Here is a 20521-nt window from a genome sequence, read left to right on the forward strand (position 1 = left end):
ATAGCCTGTTAGAAATTTATTCTTGCTTATTCAAAATTTTGTATATGTAGATTTCTGATATTTTGATGGTGATTTTGAATTCTTCTTAATATATATATATATAATAAAAGTGTTTAATTTTTCTTTCATTATTTTTTCTCTTTTGTTTTTGTTTTGTTTTTTTCTTTAATTGACTCACACACCTCATAACTAAACTTTACATCCTGAGCTGAAATGGGTGTTTTTCAACACCTTCTTCAGGGAGCATTGTATTTTCATAAAATCTAAGATTTAAATTTTTGTTCCAGAAAGATCTTCAGAGAAGAAGCTTACTAACTCCTGAATCCAGAGAATGAACTGTTTGCAGAAAGATACATAAACACTTACACTACAGGAAGATCAAGAATGAACTTTAGGGTGTGGTTGATTGAACTGAAGGTTGATTAAACATTTATTTTAAATGTACACTTTTTGCCAAAGGGGACTGCCCCCTAATTGGCTTTTGTCAATGTGCCCAGCAAACATTGGTTTTGCTGTCTCTCTCTCTCTTCTATTTCCCCCTTATCTCTAACTATTGTAGTTTTTCTCTTAGAGGGTAAAATTTTGAATAGAAATTTTTGCAATTAGAAATTTTGAGGGTACAGGACGCTTATGTTTAATGATCAATTGGGGAGACTAGTCCCCCAATCATTATCAGGGGGGATTGTGATTTTTAAATTTTCTCCATCTTGCTTGGTCTAGCACCCAGGAATGTGCACAACCACAGTACACGGATATGTGCTAGCAAATGACAAATCAGAAACAACTGACTCTCCTCTAGGCTGTCCTAAGCCAAGCTTGAGTCACCATTGACACATATTAGACACAGGAAGTGATGTAGAGAACTGCCTCTGGAGTTCCCGTCACTTCCTGTGTAGAGGTCTAGACAGGAGTTCGATCCTGGAGCTCGAGCTTAAAGGAGCCCTGGAGACGGCTTTCATTCAGATTGGTTACATGAGTGATAAGGACTGACTCCCTTCTTTCCCTTGGTGCTCCAAGGCCTTAAACTCCTGCCTGGCTCAGCCTGAGCCAGAGCAGTTTTGAGTTAACTCCTTTCTCTCTCTCTCTCTCTCTCTCTCTCTCTCTCTCTCTCTCTCTCTCTCTCTCTCTCTCTCTCTCTCTCTCTCTCTCTCTCTCTCTCTCTCTCTCTCTCTCTCTCTCTCTCTCTCTTTCTTCCTCTTGCTGTAATTAAATCACCATAAAACTCCATTCTGACTTGAGTGTTTCATTTAGGATTTCATAAATAAAATCCTTGGAGACCAAATAATTATTACATTCAGTCTCAACCCTAAATTTAACCCTTATAATACCATTCATGCAGTAAGAGTGAAACCAAGATTAGTTGGAGTTCCATAGGGTAACATACAATACAAGACCTTATGAAAATGAAGACTAGTCTTAGATAGAAAAGAAAATTTTCCAGCAAAAGAAGAACAGGTAATTCAACAACAAGAACACTCCTAAACTTGTAGCAAAAAAACTCCACTTTCATAATTGTGACAGACTCAACCACCTAAAATACTATAGAAGCATAGATTCACGTTGGATGCATTTATTATCAAAGATTTTAACATCAAGTAATAATTGAGAACTGAAACAGGTTATCCATTATCTCTCAAACTTCACTCTAAACAATCTTTACCAGGGGAAGGAAGAGATGGGTGGTATACCATGAAGATATTACCTCATAGTTTCAGGTACCTCACTAGACACAACAATATGATCATGTCAACAATGAAGATACATAAAAATGACATCTGATGAGAAAAAAAAGCCCTAGTCATGAGCAGCAACACAAGTAGCCCTAGAAAAATAATCAACAATTAATAACAGTCCCTATAGAAAACAAAGGAAAGCGCACACAAGACTATGGTATCAACAGAAATTACAGACAAGAGAGCATTGCACATGTTAAAATGATAACAGGAAAGCACCTCTGAAGCAAATAGAACAGTTCCAGAAAGAAATACAGCCAGTAACAAGACAGAGTGAAGGAAAATATACATTTAAAAGATTAGCACCAATGATAAAGTCCTTACATTTTCTACAGAGACTCTCTGCCAACCATAGTAACAGAAAAAAAAGAAACAATGTTATCTCAAATGAAAACATACTCCATCACCAAACAAAATACATTATATCCAAATTCTATCTCCAATTAAAGGCATGCAATAAATCTCTGTGAAAAATTCAAACATCAAAAAGATAAGAAAACCTCAAACTCATTTTCTTAACAAAATTCTAAGAACTTATGCACACTGTTATTCTGTTTACACCCACCCATGAAGATGAACGCAAGTAAAGCTTACTTCCATGGGTGAAGATGAACACATGTAATGTTTACTTCCACACATGAAGAATAACTGATGAATTCTGATAAGTTCTCATAAAGAACTCTTAGCTTACTTCCATGCACAATGAAAATTTTAAACCTACATAGATGCACATGTAAAAACCTTACACATATTCATGTTTCTGATTGTTCCAGTATGTTCCTGATTGTTCTAGTTTGTTCCTGAATTGAAGAATACAGGACTACAATCAAGAGTGACAGCAGACATTAGTGGCATGCTGACCAGATGACAAAGGACAAACAGAGTTTCTACAATCAACATCAAAGGACAAGGAAGGACTTTAAAAGTTTAGACTTGTGATCGATCATGAGGTTAGATAAGAATGTGACATACATGTTAACATCATATATATGCATACACATGCTACACTAAATATGCTGTAGGGAGATATCTCATGGAATGGGTAAGTATACAACATAGTTGCAGATCACAAAAGTCACATTGATATAAATTTCTGTGGAAAATTCAAACAGACAAAGATATTCCTTTGAGTTTACACCAAAATCAAGAACAATGTATATGGATGTAAATATGTAAATCTGTATAGGTACAATCTATGTACATATGTAGATACTAATGTACTAACAAACTAACTATATTAGAATAATTTATTAATGTTCTAATAACTAAACTATAGGGACAGTTTAGAATTTGTTCAAAGTTTAGGGAATAGAACTATTTTAAGTATAGAAGTTAGATTACATTATGATTTTAGGTTAGCAATTGTTAGTAATAAAATTATACTTAGTTGAATTATAGACATTAGGATATAAGGCAGTTACATATCAAAAATGCTGTTGAAATTGTTGAAATTGTTTAAATGAGTTCTTATGTCAAAACCATGTTCATGTACAATCCCTATTACCTAAACCTTTTTCCTATACCCAAACTTAGTGTTGAACTAGATAGACAGAATAGCTAGGAGAAGATTAGGATTTGATATTTTGGGAGGATAAAGGAATATTTAAGATAGTAAAAGTTTAAAAATTAGATAGCTATCTATATATATAACTAAAAGGTAAGTATCATTAAAAATTGCAAGGTGCAATTTTTTAAGACAAAAAGAGGTATGTGGAAGAGAGAATTACAAGGCATGCAAAAGACAGAAGCTGGAGATAGATCAACTGTCAGTCAAATGAAGATTCCATTTGAAATGTGACTGGGAAACAGTTGGAGACAAGATTCAACTGCTAAACTATTTTTCTAGTCTTTGGGAGCTGATGGTAGGGACTTGAAGAAAGGCTTTAGCCTGGCTGGCTGATGTGGAAGAAGAAGCTAGTTTTATCTCTGGGACTTGGGATAATCAAGTTGGAGGTGACCTGGCTGATTTCAAGGAAGAAGAAGGACAATTTTCCTTATATATCTCTCTGACTGGATCTGTTCATACTAGTGACTGAATTGCCATTTCTCTCAATATCCTCTATCCAACATAAGACTCACTGTAGAAAATAGGAATATCCCACCACTCTTACATTATCCTCCACCCTTGTTCTGTCTTCCCTGAATAAACCCATTATTTGACAAAGAAGATGAAGAACTATTTAATTGAAACCTCATAGCTCACACTGAGTGACTTGAGGGAGACTGAAGAAGGGGGGACTGGAGGCTGAAAGGCTCTGAAGAGGGAGGAAAATGGGAGGCATAAGGAGGAGGGAAGGCAAAAGAAGATAACTATCTGATCCATTAGTTATGTAGTATACCAACAAATATACCCTCCAAAATATTATCTATTACACAAGTTACTGTAAAGCAAAAAAAAAAACTGTTCTACATGTCTATTTTCTTAAACAGTTAATTTAAGTAGTTTCACAATATAATATTTGATCACAAAAATAACAGTAAAGAGTAATTAGCAAAGGCATGATTACCACTATTTTAAATTTAAAGAAACAAAGCTTCAACATTGACAGTAGGTGATGGCATCCTGATTCAAATGTTTTATCTGTATTCAAGTCAGATGATATTGTTTTATTATTCCATGAAGCCAGTTGTTAAGTAATCAGTTGACATAAATGGAATAAGAGCACATTTGAAATCATCACATTAAATAAGTAATTTTCTTTCAAGTTTAGAATAGAATCACAGAAATACAGAAGTGGGAGAGACATCAAAAGTCATTCTTATCATCCAACCTGTACCAGTACTTGACATCCATATTAAACATTTACAATTAGTGGTCATCATAAGTGGTCATCCTCACTTCATGTGAGCATTTTCAGGAAGGCAGGATAACTTCAAGAAAAGGCAACCCATTCCATATTTTCCAGTTTAATTCTGAAAATTTCCTTCACATTAAGCCAAAAGTTGCCTCTCAATATTTTTGTACTTTGATCTTACTTAGTCCTTTAACTTCACTAGGACATAATTTACTTGGTCTTGTATTGTGGAGAAGAAGGGGAAAATGATACATGAATAAGTGACTAAGTCTGCTGTGCTTTCTGATTATTCAGATATATAATAAAGTTAATGCATGAGATCCCACTAAAAGAACATTTCTTGTTGAACAAGAAGAGTGCATAATATTATTTCTTTGACTTGCAATTTACATAGAGAAAAGACATTCTATTTTCTACTACTTTGTTATTCCAAAGATTTATGGCCTTATGTCCACATTGACAGGAAGTAAATAAAAATCCAAGACCATACTTAAAGGTGTTTAGCTAAGTCCATAATTTAAATAGATGTTTAAAATTTTCTGTGAGGGGGCAGCTGGGTAGCTCAGTGGATTGAGAGCCAGGCCTAGAAATGGGAGATCCTAGGTTGAAATCTGGCCTCAGACACATCCCAACTGTGTCACACTGGGCAAGTCACTTAACCCCATGTCTAGCACTTAACACTCTTCTGTCTTGGATCTAATACACAGTATTGATTCCAAGATGGAAGATAAGGGTTTTAAGTTTTTTTGAAAAATTTTCTGTAAATATATATACCTATCGAGGACCTTTCAAGTAATAAAGAGGTTTTTATATTAAATTTCTCATATTCAAATATGTATGTACTTCTCTCTATATCTAATATTATATAACATTATATTAATTTATAGTGATAATTATGCACAAAGCCACAAAAATTTTATTATATATTATTCAATATTAGAGGCAAAATGGCAAACAGAAAAGCATAATTGGAAAAATTGTCCCTGAAAAGAAAAAGACAGGCTTCAATCATGACTCCACTACAAGCTCTCTAATACTAAGCTCTTTTTCGTTCAAAATATTATCATATCTTTGGTCTTGATAGGTTTTTCCCTACAACTTTCATGAACCTTTTTAATGGCACTCATTATTGTTACAAAAAGAAGGAGGAGGAGAAGGGTGAAGAGGAGGAGGGTGAGGAGGAGGAGGGTGAGGAGGAGGAGGAAGAGGAAAAGGAGGAGGAAGAGGAGGAAGACAAAGAAGAGGAAGAAGGAGGAGAAGGAGGAGAAGGAGAAGGAGAAGAAGAAGGAGAAGAAGAAGAAGATAAAGAAGAAAAAGAAGAAGAAGAAGAAGAAGAAGAAGAAGAAGAAGAAGAAGAAGAAGAAGAAGAAGAAGAAGAAGAAGAAGAAGAAGAAGAAGAAGAAGAAGAAGAAGAAGAAGAAGAAGAAGAAGAAGAAGAAGAAGAAGAAGAAGAAGAAGAAGAAGAAGAAGAAGAAGAAGAAGAAGAAGAAGAAGAAGAAGAAGAAGAAGAAGAAGAAGAAGAAGAAGAAGAAGAAGAAGAAGAAGAAGAAGAAGAAGAAGAAGAAGAAGAAGAAGAAGAAGAAGAAGAAGAAGAAGTTCAAAATAAACAAATAATTAAATCATTGATTTTGGTATCCCTTGAATTGATACCCCAAAATAGGTAACTGAAGTAGTGGTGAGTACCACTTTATATGGGTTCTTTTATAAGCAGAGAGAAAAATGTGCTCCTCATCTTAAAGTACCCAAAGAGAGTAGGGACAAAAGCAACTGAATTCTTAGCTCTCATTATCAACCTGAGGTCCAGACACCTTGAGATTCCACATATTCTTCAATTAACTTCACTAGGATATATTGAATGTTCCACTGACTTTTCATTTCACTTTCCTGATAGGTCTGCCTGCTTGACATATAGTAATATAAATACTGATGATTGACCACCAGATATCAATAAGCTCTCTGACATTCAATTATAAATTACTTTATAAATCAATGCATGAAACAGCTTAACTTTAGTGCATTAAGGACAATTATATACTCCTTTGTATTATTCCTGTCATACGCCTTTCTCCCAAGGAGCTCATCTTCAAATAAGAGGAAATGATAACAAAATTCATATGGAAGAGAGATGGAAAGGTCTAGTTGTCTTTAGGTTACAATAGCAATACAAGTGCCTAGACATCTTCTTCAATGTTATTTCTGCTGATAAAATTATATGCATTTCTGATATGCCATTTGACACTGTGGAGGATCTTTTTTCTGAGTCATCAATTGCTATGGCTACTGAAAAATAACTGCAGAAGAAGTTGCAAAGTCGCTTTTCCATAGGAGTAATTCCCTGGATAGTAGCTATAGAATATAGACAGAAGCAGAAGTGGTCTAATGGGATACTATTTCCAGCATAACGGGGCTCAAAGTCAAAGACTGTCTCCATCCAAGTTTAAGGAGTAGTATTGATCAATGTAGACATCATAGTTGGACTCATCTGACACATGAATCCTTCTGTCTTTTCCCTAGACTCTGGTACTTCAGGTAACCTGACTATATAATCAGTTGTCAAATATTGCTCTTAGTCCTCCAAAAAGCATTCAGAATTGATTCCTTCTCAAAAAGACTTGTACAAAAATATTCATAGCTGTGCTCTTTGTGGTGGCCAAAAACTGGAAAACGAGGGGATGCCCATCAATTGGGAAATGGCTGAGAAAATTGTGGTATATGTTGGTGATGGAATACTATTGTGCTCAAGGGAATAATAAGGTGGAGGAATTCCATGGAGACTGGAACAACCTCCAGGAAGTGCAGAGTGAGAGGAGCAGAACCAGGAGAACATTGTACACAGAGACTAATACACTGTGGTATAATCGAATGTAATGGACTTCTCCATTGGTAGTGGTGTAATGTCCCTGAACAATCTGCAGGGATCTAGGAGAAAAAAAAACACTATTCATAAGCAAAGGATAAACTATGGGAATAGAAACACCGAGGAAAAGCAACTGCCTGACTACAGCAGTTGAGGGGACATGACAGAGGAGAGACTCTAAACGAAACTCTAATACAAATATTAACAACATGGAAATGGGTTTGAATCAAAAACACATGTGACACCCAGTGGAATCACACGTTGGCTATGGGGGGTAGGGGGGAGGAAAAGAAAATTATCTTTGTCTTTAATGAATAATGCTTGGAAATGATCAAATAAAATACTTAAAAAACAAAACAAAACAAAGAATTGATTCCTTCTCTCTACTCACATAATTATTACTTTAGTTCAGGCTTTCATCTATAGCCAAGGTTACTGCAACATTCTCTCACTAGGCCTTCCTGACACAAGTCTCTCACTACTTCAAAACCTTCTATACACTACTAACAAAATAATTTTACCTTGGGGCAAATATGGCCATGTAACTATCTAATTCAATCAACTCTGGTAATTTCCTCTTCCTTTAAGAATAAAACAAATTCCTCTAGTCGGTTTTTAAAGCACTTTAATATCTGTTCCCCACACCAATGTTTCCAGCTCTTGGGACACTCTGATCACATGTTGCAATTAGATAAAACTGTCTTTTCTTTGTTCTCACTACAAGTCACTACCTTTCTACCTGTGTTTGTATTCAACATTCCACGTCTTGAACAAAGTCCTTTGCTTCACAGAGTTCCTTCTCATTCTACCGTATATAGGTGAAGCAACATCTTCTCAATGAAGGCTTTTCTAATCTGCCTATCTGGTAGTGCACTCAATTATGATGCACCATGTAACTAAATATTGTTCATATTTATACTTATTGTCTTTATATTTTTACTGCATATATTTATAAAACTATTTTGTATTTTTGTCCTTAAAATGTAAGTTTCTTGAGAGTAGAGGTTCTTTCATTCTTTGTATTTGTGTCTATAACAGTTTACCTGGCACATTATAGGTCTACAATAAATGCTTACTGAATAAGTGATCAATTCTCATTATTTCTCAGGACAGCTAGGGGAATTAGGAGAAAAGTTTCTTTTTACCACAACTCCAGAGAGACTTGCAAAGCTTTTTTTGAGAGAAGAAAGGATTGTGTGATTGAATTAAAAAGACTTTAAGTGATATGTAAAGACCACCTAGTCATGGTCATGTTGTTCAAGAAGAGTGTTTCAGATGGGTTTTTGTTGTAGTTGTTGTTGTTTTTAATGGGTCTTTTTTTTTTTAAAATCAATTAATAAGTTAAACATTACTGGTTGAGAGGGAGAGTCCTATAGTGAGATTTTCTGTTCCACTTTTTCTCCTTTTTTTGAGGAATTTTTTTCATAAGCTTGGACAATGGGAAATGCTGCTGACACTCAAAAAATTCCTAAATAGATAAATAATGAAATTCCTTTGTATAAAGTATTGATTTTATGTGGGGATGCTAGTGTTCCTATAGAACCATGGATGTTGAGGAAGGAATTATTTTGTAAAGCTTGGTCAAAACAGATTTTCTCAGGGATATATTACAGGCTTTTGACTTTAAGACAATAAAGGAATTAAAGATTATCAATCAGAGCAGATAATCCCAAAGAAATCTCTTACTGGATTTTTTGGGGTCATTTTGCTCACCTTTCAACCTAGCCAATTTCTAATTGTTTGGTTAAATCTGAGATAATCTTGCTTTGAAGACCTGAATCTAGTTTTATTTCATTCAGATGGAAACAAGAATCTAAAAATGACACCCTGACTCCTTCTAGTCCCTCCCATCTTAATTTAGGGGGGCTTGCCCTCCCCACTTCCTAAATTGTCTTCTCTTATTCCTCCTCCAGCTCTTCCTCAATATCCTGCCTTGACTCCTTCTGCCCAAACACTGCCCTGGCCACCTCCATTTCCCTGGTCATTTCCCCTCCCACTGTCCCCATCACCCCTCCTCCCATTCTTCCCCTCTCTCCTCTTAAGACTCCTCCTCCTCCTCCCTCACCTGATACTTCAGCATTTCACTTTCTTCTCTTCCTCCTCTTCCCCCCACAATGTGTGAGGCATTCCATTTCTACTAAAAATATAGACTTGCTACAAGATACCAAAGAAAACTCAAATAAAGGCATTTTACCCCTAACAGGATTGATGAGGGAATTTAATACCCATAAGACTTTATGTTCCATTCAGCAGTCATGGTACTGATAGGTGGATAGATCATACACTTTCTTTTAATCAGGAACTTTTCTTAGTAAACAAGAGGTTACAAAATATATTTAGAATCTATAATCCAAGTTGGACTGATGTCATGGGTCTCCTCTATGCATTATTAAATGAAGAGGTGAGACACATGATTTTTCCAGCTGTAAATGGGTCTCAGAATGAAAATACAACAAAACGGCCTTTAAAAGACCCAAAATTGGACCAAATTACAGCTTAGAGCAATACACAATTATGTGAACTAAGAGAGGCTTTATTAGTCTGAAGACTTGTTCCTCCAGACCAGAGAAGTGGGTAAAATTTGAATATATTAACCAAAAAAAGATATGATAGGATGGCTGAATTAGGAGCTAGATGTATCTTGAGCTAGATGTATCAAAACAGACAGACTCTAGAATCATGATAAATTATTTTTTTAATTATTCTTCCAGAGAAACTAGGGAATATTTTCAAAACATTTGCCCAGACTGGGCTAGCATAGACATAGAAAAATTGTAGAGAATAGCAGTATATGTTTTTGAAGACTGTGAAAGGCAAGAAAAGGAAATAGCTAAAAAAGATGAATTAGAAAAGAAAAGATAGAACAAGGAAATGGAAAAAAGTTACTTTAGTTTCTCTATTTCCAAATGCAATTGAAATCATGGCTCCTTTAAGGAAGGCATAAGGACACAAGAAGACAAAGGGTCAATAACATACTATTCCTGGTAAACAATGCCATATAGCTGCAAACTGTAGGAACAATAATCAGGATAATAGGAATAGAAGAATAGGAATAGATAGGAATAATAGAATAGGAATAATGCTAATAGAACCTCCAAATTGGGCTAATAATTCAAATGGGGAAAATCATAACTCAAATCAGGCAACTTCTACTCAATGTGGAGGATCCCAGAGAAATAGAAATAAAAATCTTTATGGTCATGTGAGAGAGAAGAGACCTTGGAATCAGGGGCTTAGGCCTTCATATTCCCAGACTGGAATTTTTAATGACAGTTATTCCAAAAGATTGTAACACACATTGTGATTGCCTGGTTAATACTACAGCCCCTAGGTCAGTTTTAGTGAGTAAACTTAATGCTGAATGTAATTCTATTAGTTCTTTAAATGTAATAGGTGTGTAAGGAAAGTATCAAAATGTCCCTAACCTCTCTCCTCACATGTTAGAGGAAGGCACTTTGATCTCTTCCTGGACTTCTGCAATACAGACAAGATAGCCTTGCTGCTTCTGGGGTAAGTCAACAAAATAGAGAATAAATCCTAATCAAGTTAATCTTTCCTCAAGGGAAATATATCCATATCTACTCTCTCTCTCCTCTCACTCTCTCATTTTATTAATAAGGGCTTATAACTCCAGCCAGACCACTTTTTATTCCTAACAATTGAATTTAAAAGGTTTTCCACAAACAGAAACAATGTTCTCAAGATAGTAAGAAAAGCAAGAAATTAAGGGGAAATTTTTACAGAATGTTTCTCTGATAAAAATTTCATTCTTCAAATATCTAAAGAAGATTCCCCAATTCATGTTTGGTCAATTATAAATAGGCAGTCATTAGGAAAAGAAATTAAAGCCTTCTGTCATGAGAAAAAAATGCTCTAGTGAGTAATGCAAATTAAAACAATCTGAGGTATTGAATCACCCATCAGAATGGTTATAACAGAAGAAAATGACAAATATTGGAGGGGATGTGGAAAAATTGGAACACTAATGCATTGTTGGTGGAGTTGTGGACTGATTCAAATATTCTGGAGAACAATTTGGAACTATGCCCAAAGGGCTGTCAAACTCTTCATATCCTTTGATTCAGAAATACTGTAATTGAAATCAAAGGAAAAGGACCTTATATATATATATACACAAAGATTTTAGCAGTTCATTTGTAGTAAAATAGAATTATAAATGGGGTAAAGGCTCATTGATTAGGGAATTTCTAAAGGAGTTTTAGCATATGGTTGTCACTGAAAACTATTATCCTATATGAAAAGGCAAGCATCAAGGTTTCAGGAAAATATGAAGTGAACAGAACCATAACAACATTATAAACAATAACAGCAATATTGATCAATGGTGAATGACTTACCTATTCCAATACATACAATGATCCAAGATAATTCCAAAGATGAAAAGATGAAAAATGGCAATCACTTCCAAAGAAATGATAGTCTGAAAACATATTGAAGCATTATTTTCTCATTTTTTAATTTTTTCCTGCTTTTTTGCAACATAGATAATATTTAAATGTTTCTGTATAATTTTAAATATTTTCACATAATTTCAAATGATACAACATTTCATGTTTTTTTCCTAGGTGAAAGAGGTGCAAGAGGTTGAGAAAAAAATGTGGAACATAAAAATTTTTTATTAACATTGAAAAATAAATAAAAATCCAGAAAAGATATGAGAAAAAATTGTCATGGGCTAAAAAGTCTATTCATAAATATCTTCAAAGTTTAGCAAACACAAAGTTATAGTTCAAAATAGAAAACTTGACGCCATATATGTAATTGTAGTTTTATGGCATGAATCCTGTCACTAGAATAAAAACTAGAGATGGAAATATACTATCAAAGAATTTATAAAAAGAGAATAAATAAGAGATGAAGCATGGAGTAGCAGCATAACAATTAAGAAATTCTACTCATGTGCAGAAACAATGAATTAAAAGAAAAAAGAATTGTCTAGAGTATTTAGTGAAAGATCAATGGAGGAGACATGCTCTGTAAACAGAGTGTGCTATGAATAACCCAGATGAAAAAGAGAAAAGCACTGAGGAATTTAGGAAACTGATCAAAAACCAGACACAGAAGCATCATGTGGTAGTGGTGTGGGAATTTTATTGAATAAGATGTTTACTAAAAGAGATGTTTTGATTTCTATCAGAAGATATGAAGTGTATAACATCATGAATTCTCTCTAGAATTCAATAAATACCTATTATATGCCAGGTACTAGGAATGCAAAGACAACAAATGTGTCACCTTCAAATTTAAAGCACATTCCATTTCTTTTAAAAAATGGAAAATTATAAAAAATTAATGCTTGTATGACAGTAATAATCCCCTTTCTGTGTAGCTTTTCCTAACACTTTAAAAGGCATTTTATATTGGGATTGTTTTCTTTTGACAGTGTGAGGTCTTAATTTATATTCATCTGTAGAACATGAATCTTGGCAGGGGGGTAAATAAAAATACAAATAAATTTAATTCAACACTGGGAATTTATAAGGAAGTCAGAATGAGACAGAAGATATCACAGAGTCCAAAAGTATCACTCAACTCCCAGGAGTTGTACTAATAAGCTAGCAGTAGATTCATGTGCATGAATTATTCTGGGGCTTAGGGGTTGAAGAAACACTCTGGAGAATGCCTACTCTCAATCTGAAAGAGTGCCCAAAAAGTCAAGGACTTGTATCCCTAAAGTAAACTAAAATGATGAAAGCATCTAGCAAGTATTTTAGAATCAGAGAAAACATTGAGCTCTAAGAAATTTGATTCTTTACTGACTGAATGCTATAAACAAAGTAGAAAGCTATTAAATTGTAGCTAAGACATAAAGGTTTCCTATCACAGTATATTTGCAGTGAATCTAGGAAATTGTGGGGTCAAACTGGATTCAGGAATTAGAAGAAGGATCACTAGAATATCTTGTTACCTTTCATGTCACAATTGGAAATAGGTATCTATTCCATTTGTGAAAAATTATGCAGTCTCCACTTAAGTATTTGGGATAATGTACAGAGAACTCATGGTCTGACCCTCAAGAAATAAATGGATAACAAGGTATGAGTTTCAATTTTCCCTTATGTAAGAATATATGCATAAGTATTTTATAAGTAATATAACTTTATAAGATTATGAAATTATGTTATCAATAATCTAAAATTGTCAAAGATGAGAAAGACCATTTATGTAAATGTAGAGAGAATTTCTGGAAAATAGTTTAACTATAAATAAGGTCTCAGGTACAAAAATAAAGGCAACATGTAAGAGAAATTGAAAACAAACTGAAGATTGCTTTACACATCATCTTACTTCCTTTTTATTCCCTCTTACATTTTGGCACATGATCTTCTTTATACTCTAATACTATATATCCCTGATGCTGCTCCCTTGCTATTTAGTCAGACTTCAGAGTTGGTTCTCCTCCCTGCAAATGCCTCCTTAACCAATAACTTTCTTCATGCTCTCTCCAATTCCCAAAGTAGACATCTATTTTCAATAACACATTCAAAATATTCATTCTGTGTTCAAAACACTCATTTAAAAAACTCAATAACCAATTAAGTGGTTATTGAATATAGTTTACTGAAGAAGGATTAGAGACTGAACTATGGTGGTGGTTGAGCGAATGAAAGTAAGAGACAATATGACGTGTGGATATAGAAAGCACAAGATGTAGAAATTCATTGGATGACTCTGGCAGGTGAGTGAGTTCATAAGAATATCAGTTGATTTCTGAATCTGAGTGCCTAAAAGAATTAGAATGTCCTTTGTCCAGAAAAAAAAAAGAATTCTATTGAAATAGTATGGAGGGAAATTTAGTAGAGATTATAATTTCTCTTTTGGATGTACTGACTTTGAGATTTCTATTAGATATCTACTTTGAAATGCCCAAAAGGAATTTCCAATAGGCAATTGATGATGCAAATTTGGTGCTCAGGAAAGAAACCAGGTTAGGAAATATACATAGAAGTATGGCTAGTTATCATAAGGAAAATAAATGAACCTCTGTGAACTGATCTCTTTATAAAAAGCATCTAGGAAGAGTATAAAAACAAATCTATAACAAAGTCTTGGCACCTAACCATTCTTAAAAAGCATATTGTAAGAATAAAGCAACAAGGAGAAACAGAATGATTCATAAAATAGATAAGAAGAGAACCAATCTTGGGCAGGGTGAAAAAAAATCCAAAGAGGAAAGCCTATAAAAGCAACTACAAAGCAGTTTCAGATATTGCACATAAGCCAAAAGTAAGTCTGGAGAAAGGAAATCAGAACAATCAAGAAAAAATTGGTGACTTCGGAAAGCATCATTTCAAGTGACTGATGAGGTTATGTAGCACGTTAGAAAGTATGAGAGTCCAGGAAGTGGAGTCCAAAAGTATAAATCAAATTATTCTAAGAGTTTTCTAGGTTAAGAAATTAAAAAGAGCCAAAGAAAGATAAGTTGTCAAAAACATTAATGTCTAATAAGAATTTTTTCCAAATCAGAAAATTTTAAATGTGCTTTTAAGTAGTAGGGAAGCAATTAGTAGATAGGAAATGATTAGAGAGAAAAGCATGAAATCAAAGAATACAGAATGGGAAAGAATCAAGGATATATGTACAGTTTCACTTTTGTCTGTACATGTCACCTCACATTCTATCAAGAAGGGTAGAGAAGAAGAGAATGGAGGATGTCAACCAATGGAAAATAAAAATCTCACCAAGAATGGTTTCTGTCTTTTAAAAATTAAGTAGGAAATAATGTCTGGACTTATAAGGATGTTGATTTTATTGAATGGTGTGGGAAATTTAAAAAGAGAAAGTTAGTGAGAAGACAAGGTGAAGAATGTGATTAGAAAATAAATTTAAGAGAAGATAAAAAGGATAGCCTGGTTGAATTGAGAAAATTAAATTTTACAATGACCGCAGTTGGTGTAGTTTTTTACTTTCATCAGTTCCATTCAGTAGCACCAATGTAGGATTAAAGCAGGTAGAATGAGGAGCATAAACAACCTGATTTTAGTAGACAGTGATCTGCAGTAATTTAACAGGAGACAAAATGGTTAAGTAAAAAGTGCCAATTATTAACGTTAAATTAAAGCAGTGGTGTCTGCCAAGTAGAGCACTGAGGAATGTGAGGTCTAGAGGATCCAGGGAAGACAAAAAGATGATAATGGAAAGTAAGACTTGGAAAAATGTGGATATTTTATTAAATAACAAATTTCCAGTATCAAGCACACCTATGAAAATAATTGTTTGTGATTTTAAAAGGTCTTAAAGATGTTAAAAAAAAAAGTAGAGAATTAGTCTTTCCAAACTTTGACCTTTCCATTTCTGCTTCTGTGCATTTGCTAGCAAGGTACCTGGAATATTTGCTTTAAAAAACAAAATATTTCTGGCTAAGTAAATCCAATTGTCTAAAGCCTGCCTTACTACATAAAGGTATATGTGTGCGTATGTCAGAAGTTAACTCTCCCTCACATCTCCTTTGCTATTATCTCATACATTTATCAACCTTTAATTTGTATTCTAATTATTTGCATCTTTTTCTTGCCCACCAGGCAAAAGTCTACAAGGTTCATAAGGTCTACAACTGGACATTATTCACCTATATTACCTATATAGTCCAGAACAGAGGTTTGTGTACAATTGATGAAATTTATGTTGAAAAGTATATTAAAACATTCTTATTGTTCATTCCTTTGTCATTGCCCTTATTTGTTTCTGCATATCTTTAATGAAAGTAGAGAGCCCTACAGCCATTAGTTTCTATGTTAACTCATAAGGTTATCAGAATAGATCATAAAAAAAAACATTTATATAAACACATATCATATGCCTGATGCTATTCTAAAAGCCTTACAATTGTTATCTCAGTAGAGACTCACAATCACTTTGGGAGGAAGGAATGGTTTCTCTTGAAATCTATGTATTTCAACTTATGTATTTAAATATCCAATTCTAAGGAAGGGGTGGTAGGCTTCACAAGAATGACCCAGAACAGAACACTAAGATCCCCTGTGAAAGATGTAGCTTTGACTACTCAAAAAGGTTAGTAAAAGCAGAAGTCTGTTGTCTCTGCTTCTCTCAGGCTCAGAAGGCAAGATGACAGCCCTCAGTCCTGGAGATCCTACAAATGCAATCTGACTACTGTATAGTTATCAAAAATATGGTTTTAATGAAGTAAAATAACAAGGACTGGGTGTGGGACAAGGGACAAGGTGGTCCCTAGGCTAAGAAATCTAGGCTCCACTCACCAACTGCGAGGCTTATAAAAAGCCTTTTGTCAGTATTTTCCAAGCTATCTCACACCCTAACCTGACTCTGCTATAACACCAAAATCCCTGCCCTGGCATCCCTAATCTATGGCCTCTCCAAAGCAGTCTTCATAAAAAGTCAGTAAATCAAGTTGGCTGGATAGAAAATGATGACCAGGTGAAAGGGTCACCAGGGTCTGCAGGCTACTCCCTGTAGAAATTAAGGAGTAATCAAATCAATTCTGGTTCAAGCTGGGTTTCCTCTTCAGAGTCAGACAGGTAGATTTATAACAAGATCAGGAACAGGCTGGAATAATTCAGGAACAGGCAGGACTCAAAACTCAAGACCGCACAGGGACCAATAAGCAGGATCAGAGAGAGAATTAGTAGTCCAGAAGTTGGGAACCTTTCTCATTGCCAGCCTCAGGACTGGCAGTTAACTCTCAGAAGGCTCTCAGAGTTCTGAGGGACCCCGGAACTCCCCAACTTCAGAATCATCTCCCCTCTTTATCCTGGTTTTCCATTGTTTTTCAGAATCCTTCTCCTTTCCATTCCAGTCAAGACCTTGTGCTTTTCACCCAGCTTCTCTTTGCACTTTTCTTGCTCTCTCACTCCATTCTCTCACCTGGACTAGATAGTTTTTTTTAAGACATAGAAAGGAATATAGTTTTCAAAATATATTTATTTTTAATATGGAAGTTTGAAAATTGTCTTTATTTTTATTTTAATGACAAATTTCCACATATGTCTTCTGAAGTCATCTGATCTATATTGTCTCCTTCCTTTTTCCCTTTCCCCTCCCAGAGTTGACAAGCAGTTCAGTCTGGATTATATGTGTATTATCAGGCAAAATATTTCCATATTATACATTTGTATCAAAATATATTTAAAAAATAACAAATTCAAGGGCATAATGTTGGTACTCTAATAGTTTCATCTCCTCATTAAAGAAATGGCAAAACCAAAGAGGAGTGAGACTCTGTGATTTATAAACGTTCACAGAGTAGACCTGACTCAGTCTCCATATAGCCAGAGCTCCTCCTTATCTGATACCTGCTTCTTTTCTCTGTACAGTTGCAAGAACTCCCAGAAAATGGCCAACCTCACTCTAGTGACAGGATTCCTCCTCATGGGCTTCTCCAAATCTTGGGAGCTGCAGGTCTTACATGCCATACTCTTCTTGCTGATCTACCTGATGTCTCTGATGGGCAACTTGGTCATCTTCACCCTCATATCTCTAGATGAACACCTTCACTCTCCCATGTACTTCTTCCTGAAGAACCTGTCCTTTTTAGATCTTTGCTTTATTTCCACCACACTCCCTAAATCTATCACAAACTCCCTGAGCAACAGTCGTTCTATCTCCTTCATGGGGTGTGTTTTACAGCTCTTTTTAGTCATTTTATTTGGAGCATCTGAGTTGTTTCTCCTCACAGTGATGTCCTATGACCGCTATGTGGCCATCTGTCTGCCCCTGCACTATGAAGTCATCATGACCAGGGGACTTTGTGTGAAGATGGCAGCTGTTCCCTGGTTTGTTGGAATTTTGTTTGGAACTCTGTACTCAGCTACGACATTCACTTTGCCTTTCTGTCATTCCAAGGAGATCCATCAATTCTTTTGTGATGTCCCTTCATTACTTAGACTATCCTGCTCTGATGTACACATTGGCGTAGATGTGACTTTGGCTATGGGTGTTGCTTATGGGATTCTCTGCTTTATTTCCATAACTATATCTTATGGGCCCATCTTCTCAACTGTGCTGAAGATTCCAACCACAGAGGGTCGCTCAAAAGCCTTCTCCACTTGCATCCCCCACCTCACTGTTCTCATGGTCTTTATCACAACCGCAGTCATAGTTTATCTAAAGCCACCTCAGCAATCTGACTCAGTTATTGACCTGTTGTTGTCTATGTTCTATGCTGTAGTTCCCCCAACTCTGAACCCTGTCATCTATAGCTTAAGAAACAAGGACATGAAGACTTCTCTGAGAAAGCTAATAACCCGAAAACATATCTCATAGAGATGAATGCTATAATCTTTTTTTTCCAAAATTGTGGTTTGGCTTTACTGAAAAAGAAATCAGCTGTGCTTTTTCTGTGCTTACTGGCTTGAATTCTATCTTTGTTTCCTTGGGTCTGTGTCATTAGATATGAAATGCTGCCTCTTAGAGCACCCATACATTATTAATAAATGGTTTTCAAAGCATATATGCATACATAAATACTCAAAATATATTAATACTTTATATGTTTCAATCTTTCTTTTGTTTAATGTGCTTTTGCAGTCTCCTACTATCTCATCTTACACTAACTATAAATATACTAAGTATGAGTTTAGGAAACTGTTTCTCCCAGAGGATAAATAACTTGCTCAAAAAAAAAAAAAGAAAGACTTGGTCAGTCTTAACTAAAGTACAAGTTTTTTGTTACAAAGCTTAATTAATTCCCCAGTAAATCATATTGAACAGATAAATATTAAGTAAAAAACTCTCAATTCACTTTTTTTTCCTTTTGTCCAGAAGGTAAGTAAACCCTGATGAGGAATTTGTTATTAATTTTTATTTTTATTATTTTTATTTATTAACATATTAACATAATATAAATATTAACATATTTATTAATTATTAAATATGTAACTTGTTATGTATTCATCAATGTAGTCTTAGAGAGTTATGGGAGGAAGTGAGAACTTAAATGTCTTGTGTATAGTCAAAAAATTAATATTTGTCAGAAACAAAATTTAAACCTAAATTCCTGATGTTAAAACTAACTCTACAACTACCTCACAGACCTGCCTCAAAAGTAAATGTTTAATGTGAGGAACTTCAAGTAAATTATTTTTCAAACAATTTTAAAATTTCAAATAAATGTACAAATAAATTTTTTATAAGAGCAGTGTTCTTTCCATAAAGTCAATTAATTATACTTCCACATTTAAAAAGGAATCAGAAAACCACCAGAACATATAGATGTCAAATTCTAATTAATCCAATTTCTACCTTATAAATACCACCATATATTTTGACAATTTTTTATGAACCCTTACCTTCCATCTTGGAATCACTAAAATGAATTGGTTCCAAGGCAGAAGATTGGTAAGGGCTTGGCAATGGTGGCCAAGTGACTTGCCCAGAGTCACACCTATGAAGTGTATGAGGACAGATTTGAACCTAGGACCTTCCCCTCTCTAGGCCTGGCTCTCAATCCACTGAGCTACCCAGCTGCCCCCTACATTTTTTTCTAGACGATAAAGGTCCATTTCTTGAAAGGCACGAGTGGTGCTGGGATGCAACAACTTCGTATAGGGTCTTTGGTACACATAGCTGTTCAAATGTGTTGAGAATGACTAGCTACTCACACTGTGGTCTTTAAGAAGAGTGAGCAAAGTGGTTCCAACTCCTTTATGGAAACTTCTTTGGAAAAAATATGACATATTATTGTATCCCTTTACTTCTTCACAAGCTTAAACGTAAATTGGAGATCCTTTTCTTCTCCCCTTCTCATTCCCTAGTGCAACTAACGCAACTACATGGCAGCACTAAAATATACTTACAAAACAGAACAAGAGTGCCTACTAGTGTTCTCTGGTTCTTGTTTTTTTCTTCCCTGTGCACAGACCAGCAATGAAAAACTTTGAGCAAATACTGTTTCTTGCCCAGGAGGTAACCTTGAATGCCAGTAAGCTAGAAGGAGAAGAGCTTCTCAAAGCAGAAGACAATCACTTGATTTTTTCTTAACTCAAGAAAGCCCAAATGAAACCATGGCTGGCCTGACATTGTAGACCTCAGAAGTTGCTCACATCCTATATGACAGGGAATACTAGTTCAGCAATGACACAAAGGGTCTCTTCCTTTGGAGGAAGAATATAATGAGTGTAATTCATTTGATATCTTTT

At 34.8% G+C, this 20521-nt stretch overlaps 1 protein-coding gene across 1 annotated transcript; it reads left to right on the forward strand.

Moving 5' to 3' along the window:
* Window positions 1–17717: 17717 nt before the first annotated feature.
* LOC100022905 (olfactory receptor 14A2-like) lies at window positions 17718–18936 on the forward strand. Its single transcript, XM_001374568.3, has one exon. It carries the CDS (start codon window positions 17718–17720, stop codon window positions 18645–18647), a length of 930 nt encoding a protein of 309 aa, XP_001374605.2. The 3' UTR covers window positions 18648–18936.
* The last annotated feature ends 1585 nt before the right edge of the window (window positions 18937–20521 follow it).

This window comes from Monodelphis domestica, chromosome 2 (genome assembly GCF_027887165.1).
Source record: "Monodelphis domestica isolate mMonDom1 chromosome 2, mMonDom1.pri, whole genome shotgun sequence".
NCBI classification, from domain to species: domain Eukaryota; kingdom Metazoa; phylum Chordata; class Mammalia; order Didelphimorphia; family Didelphidae; genus Monodelphis; species Monodelphis domestica.

Excerpts from the sequence above, each read along its gene's own strand:
- LOC100022905 (XM_001374568.3), top strand. The coding sequence starts at position 17,718 with ATGGCCAACCTCACTCTAGTGACAGGATTCCTCCTCATGGGCTTCTCC.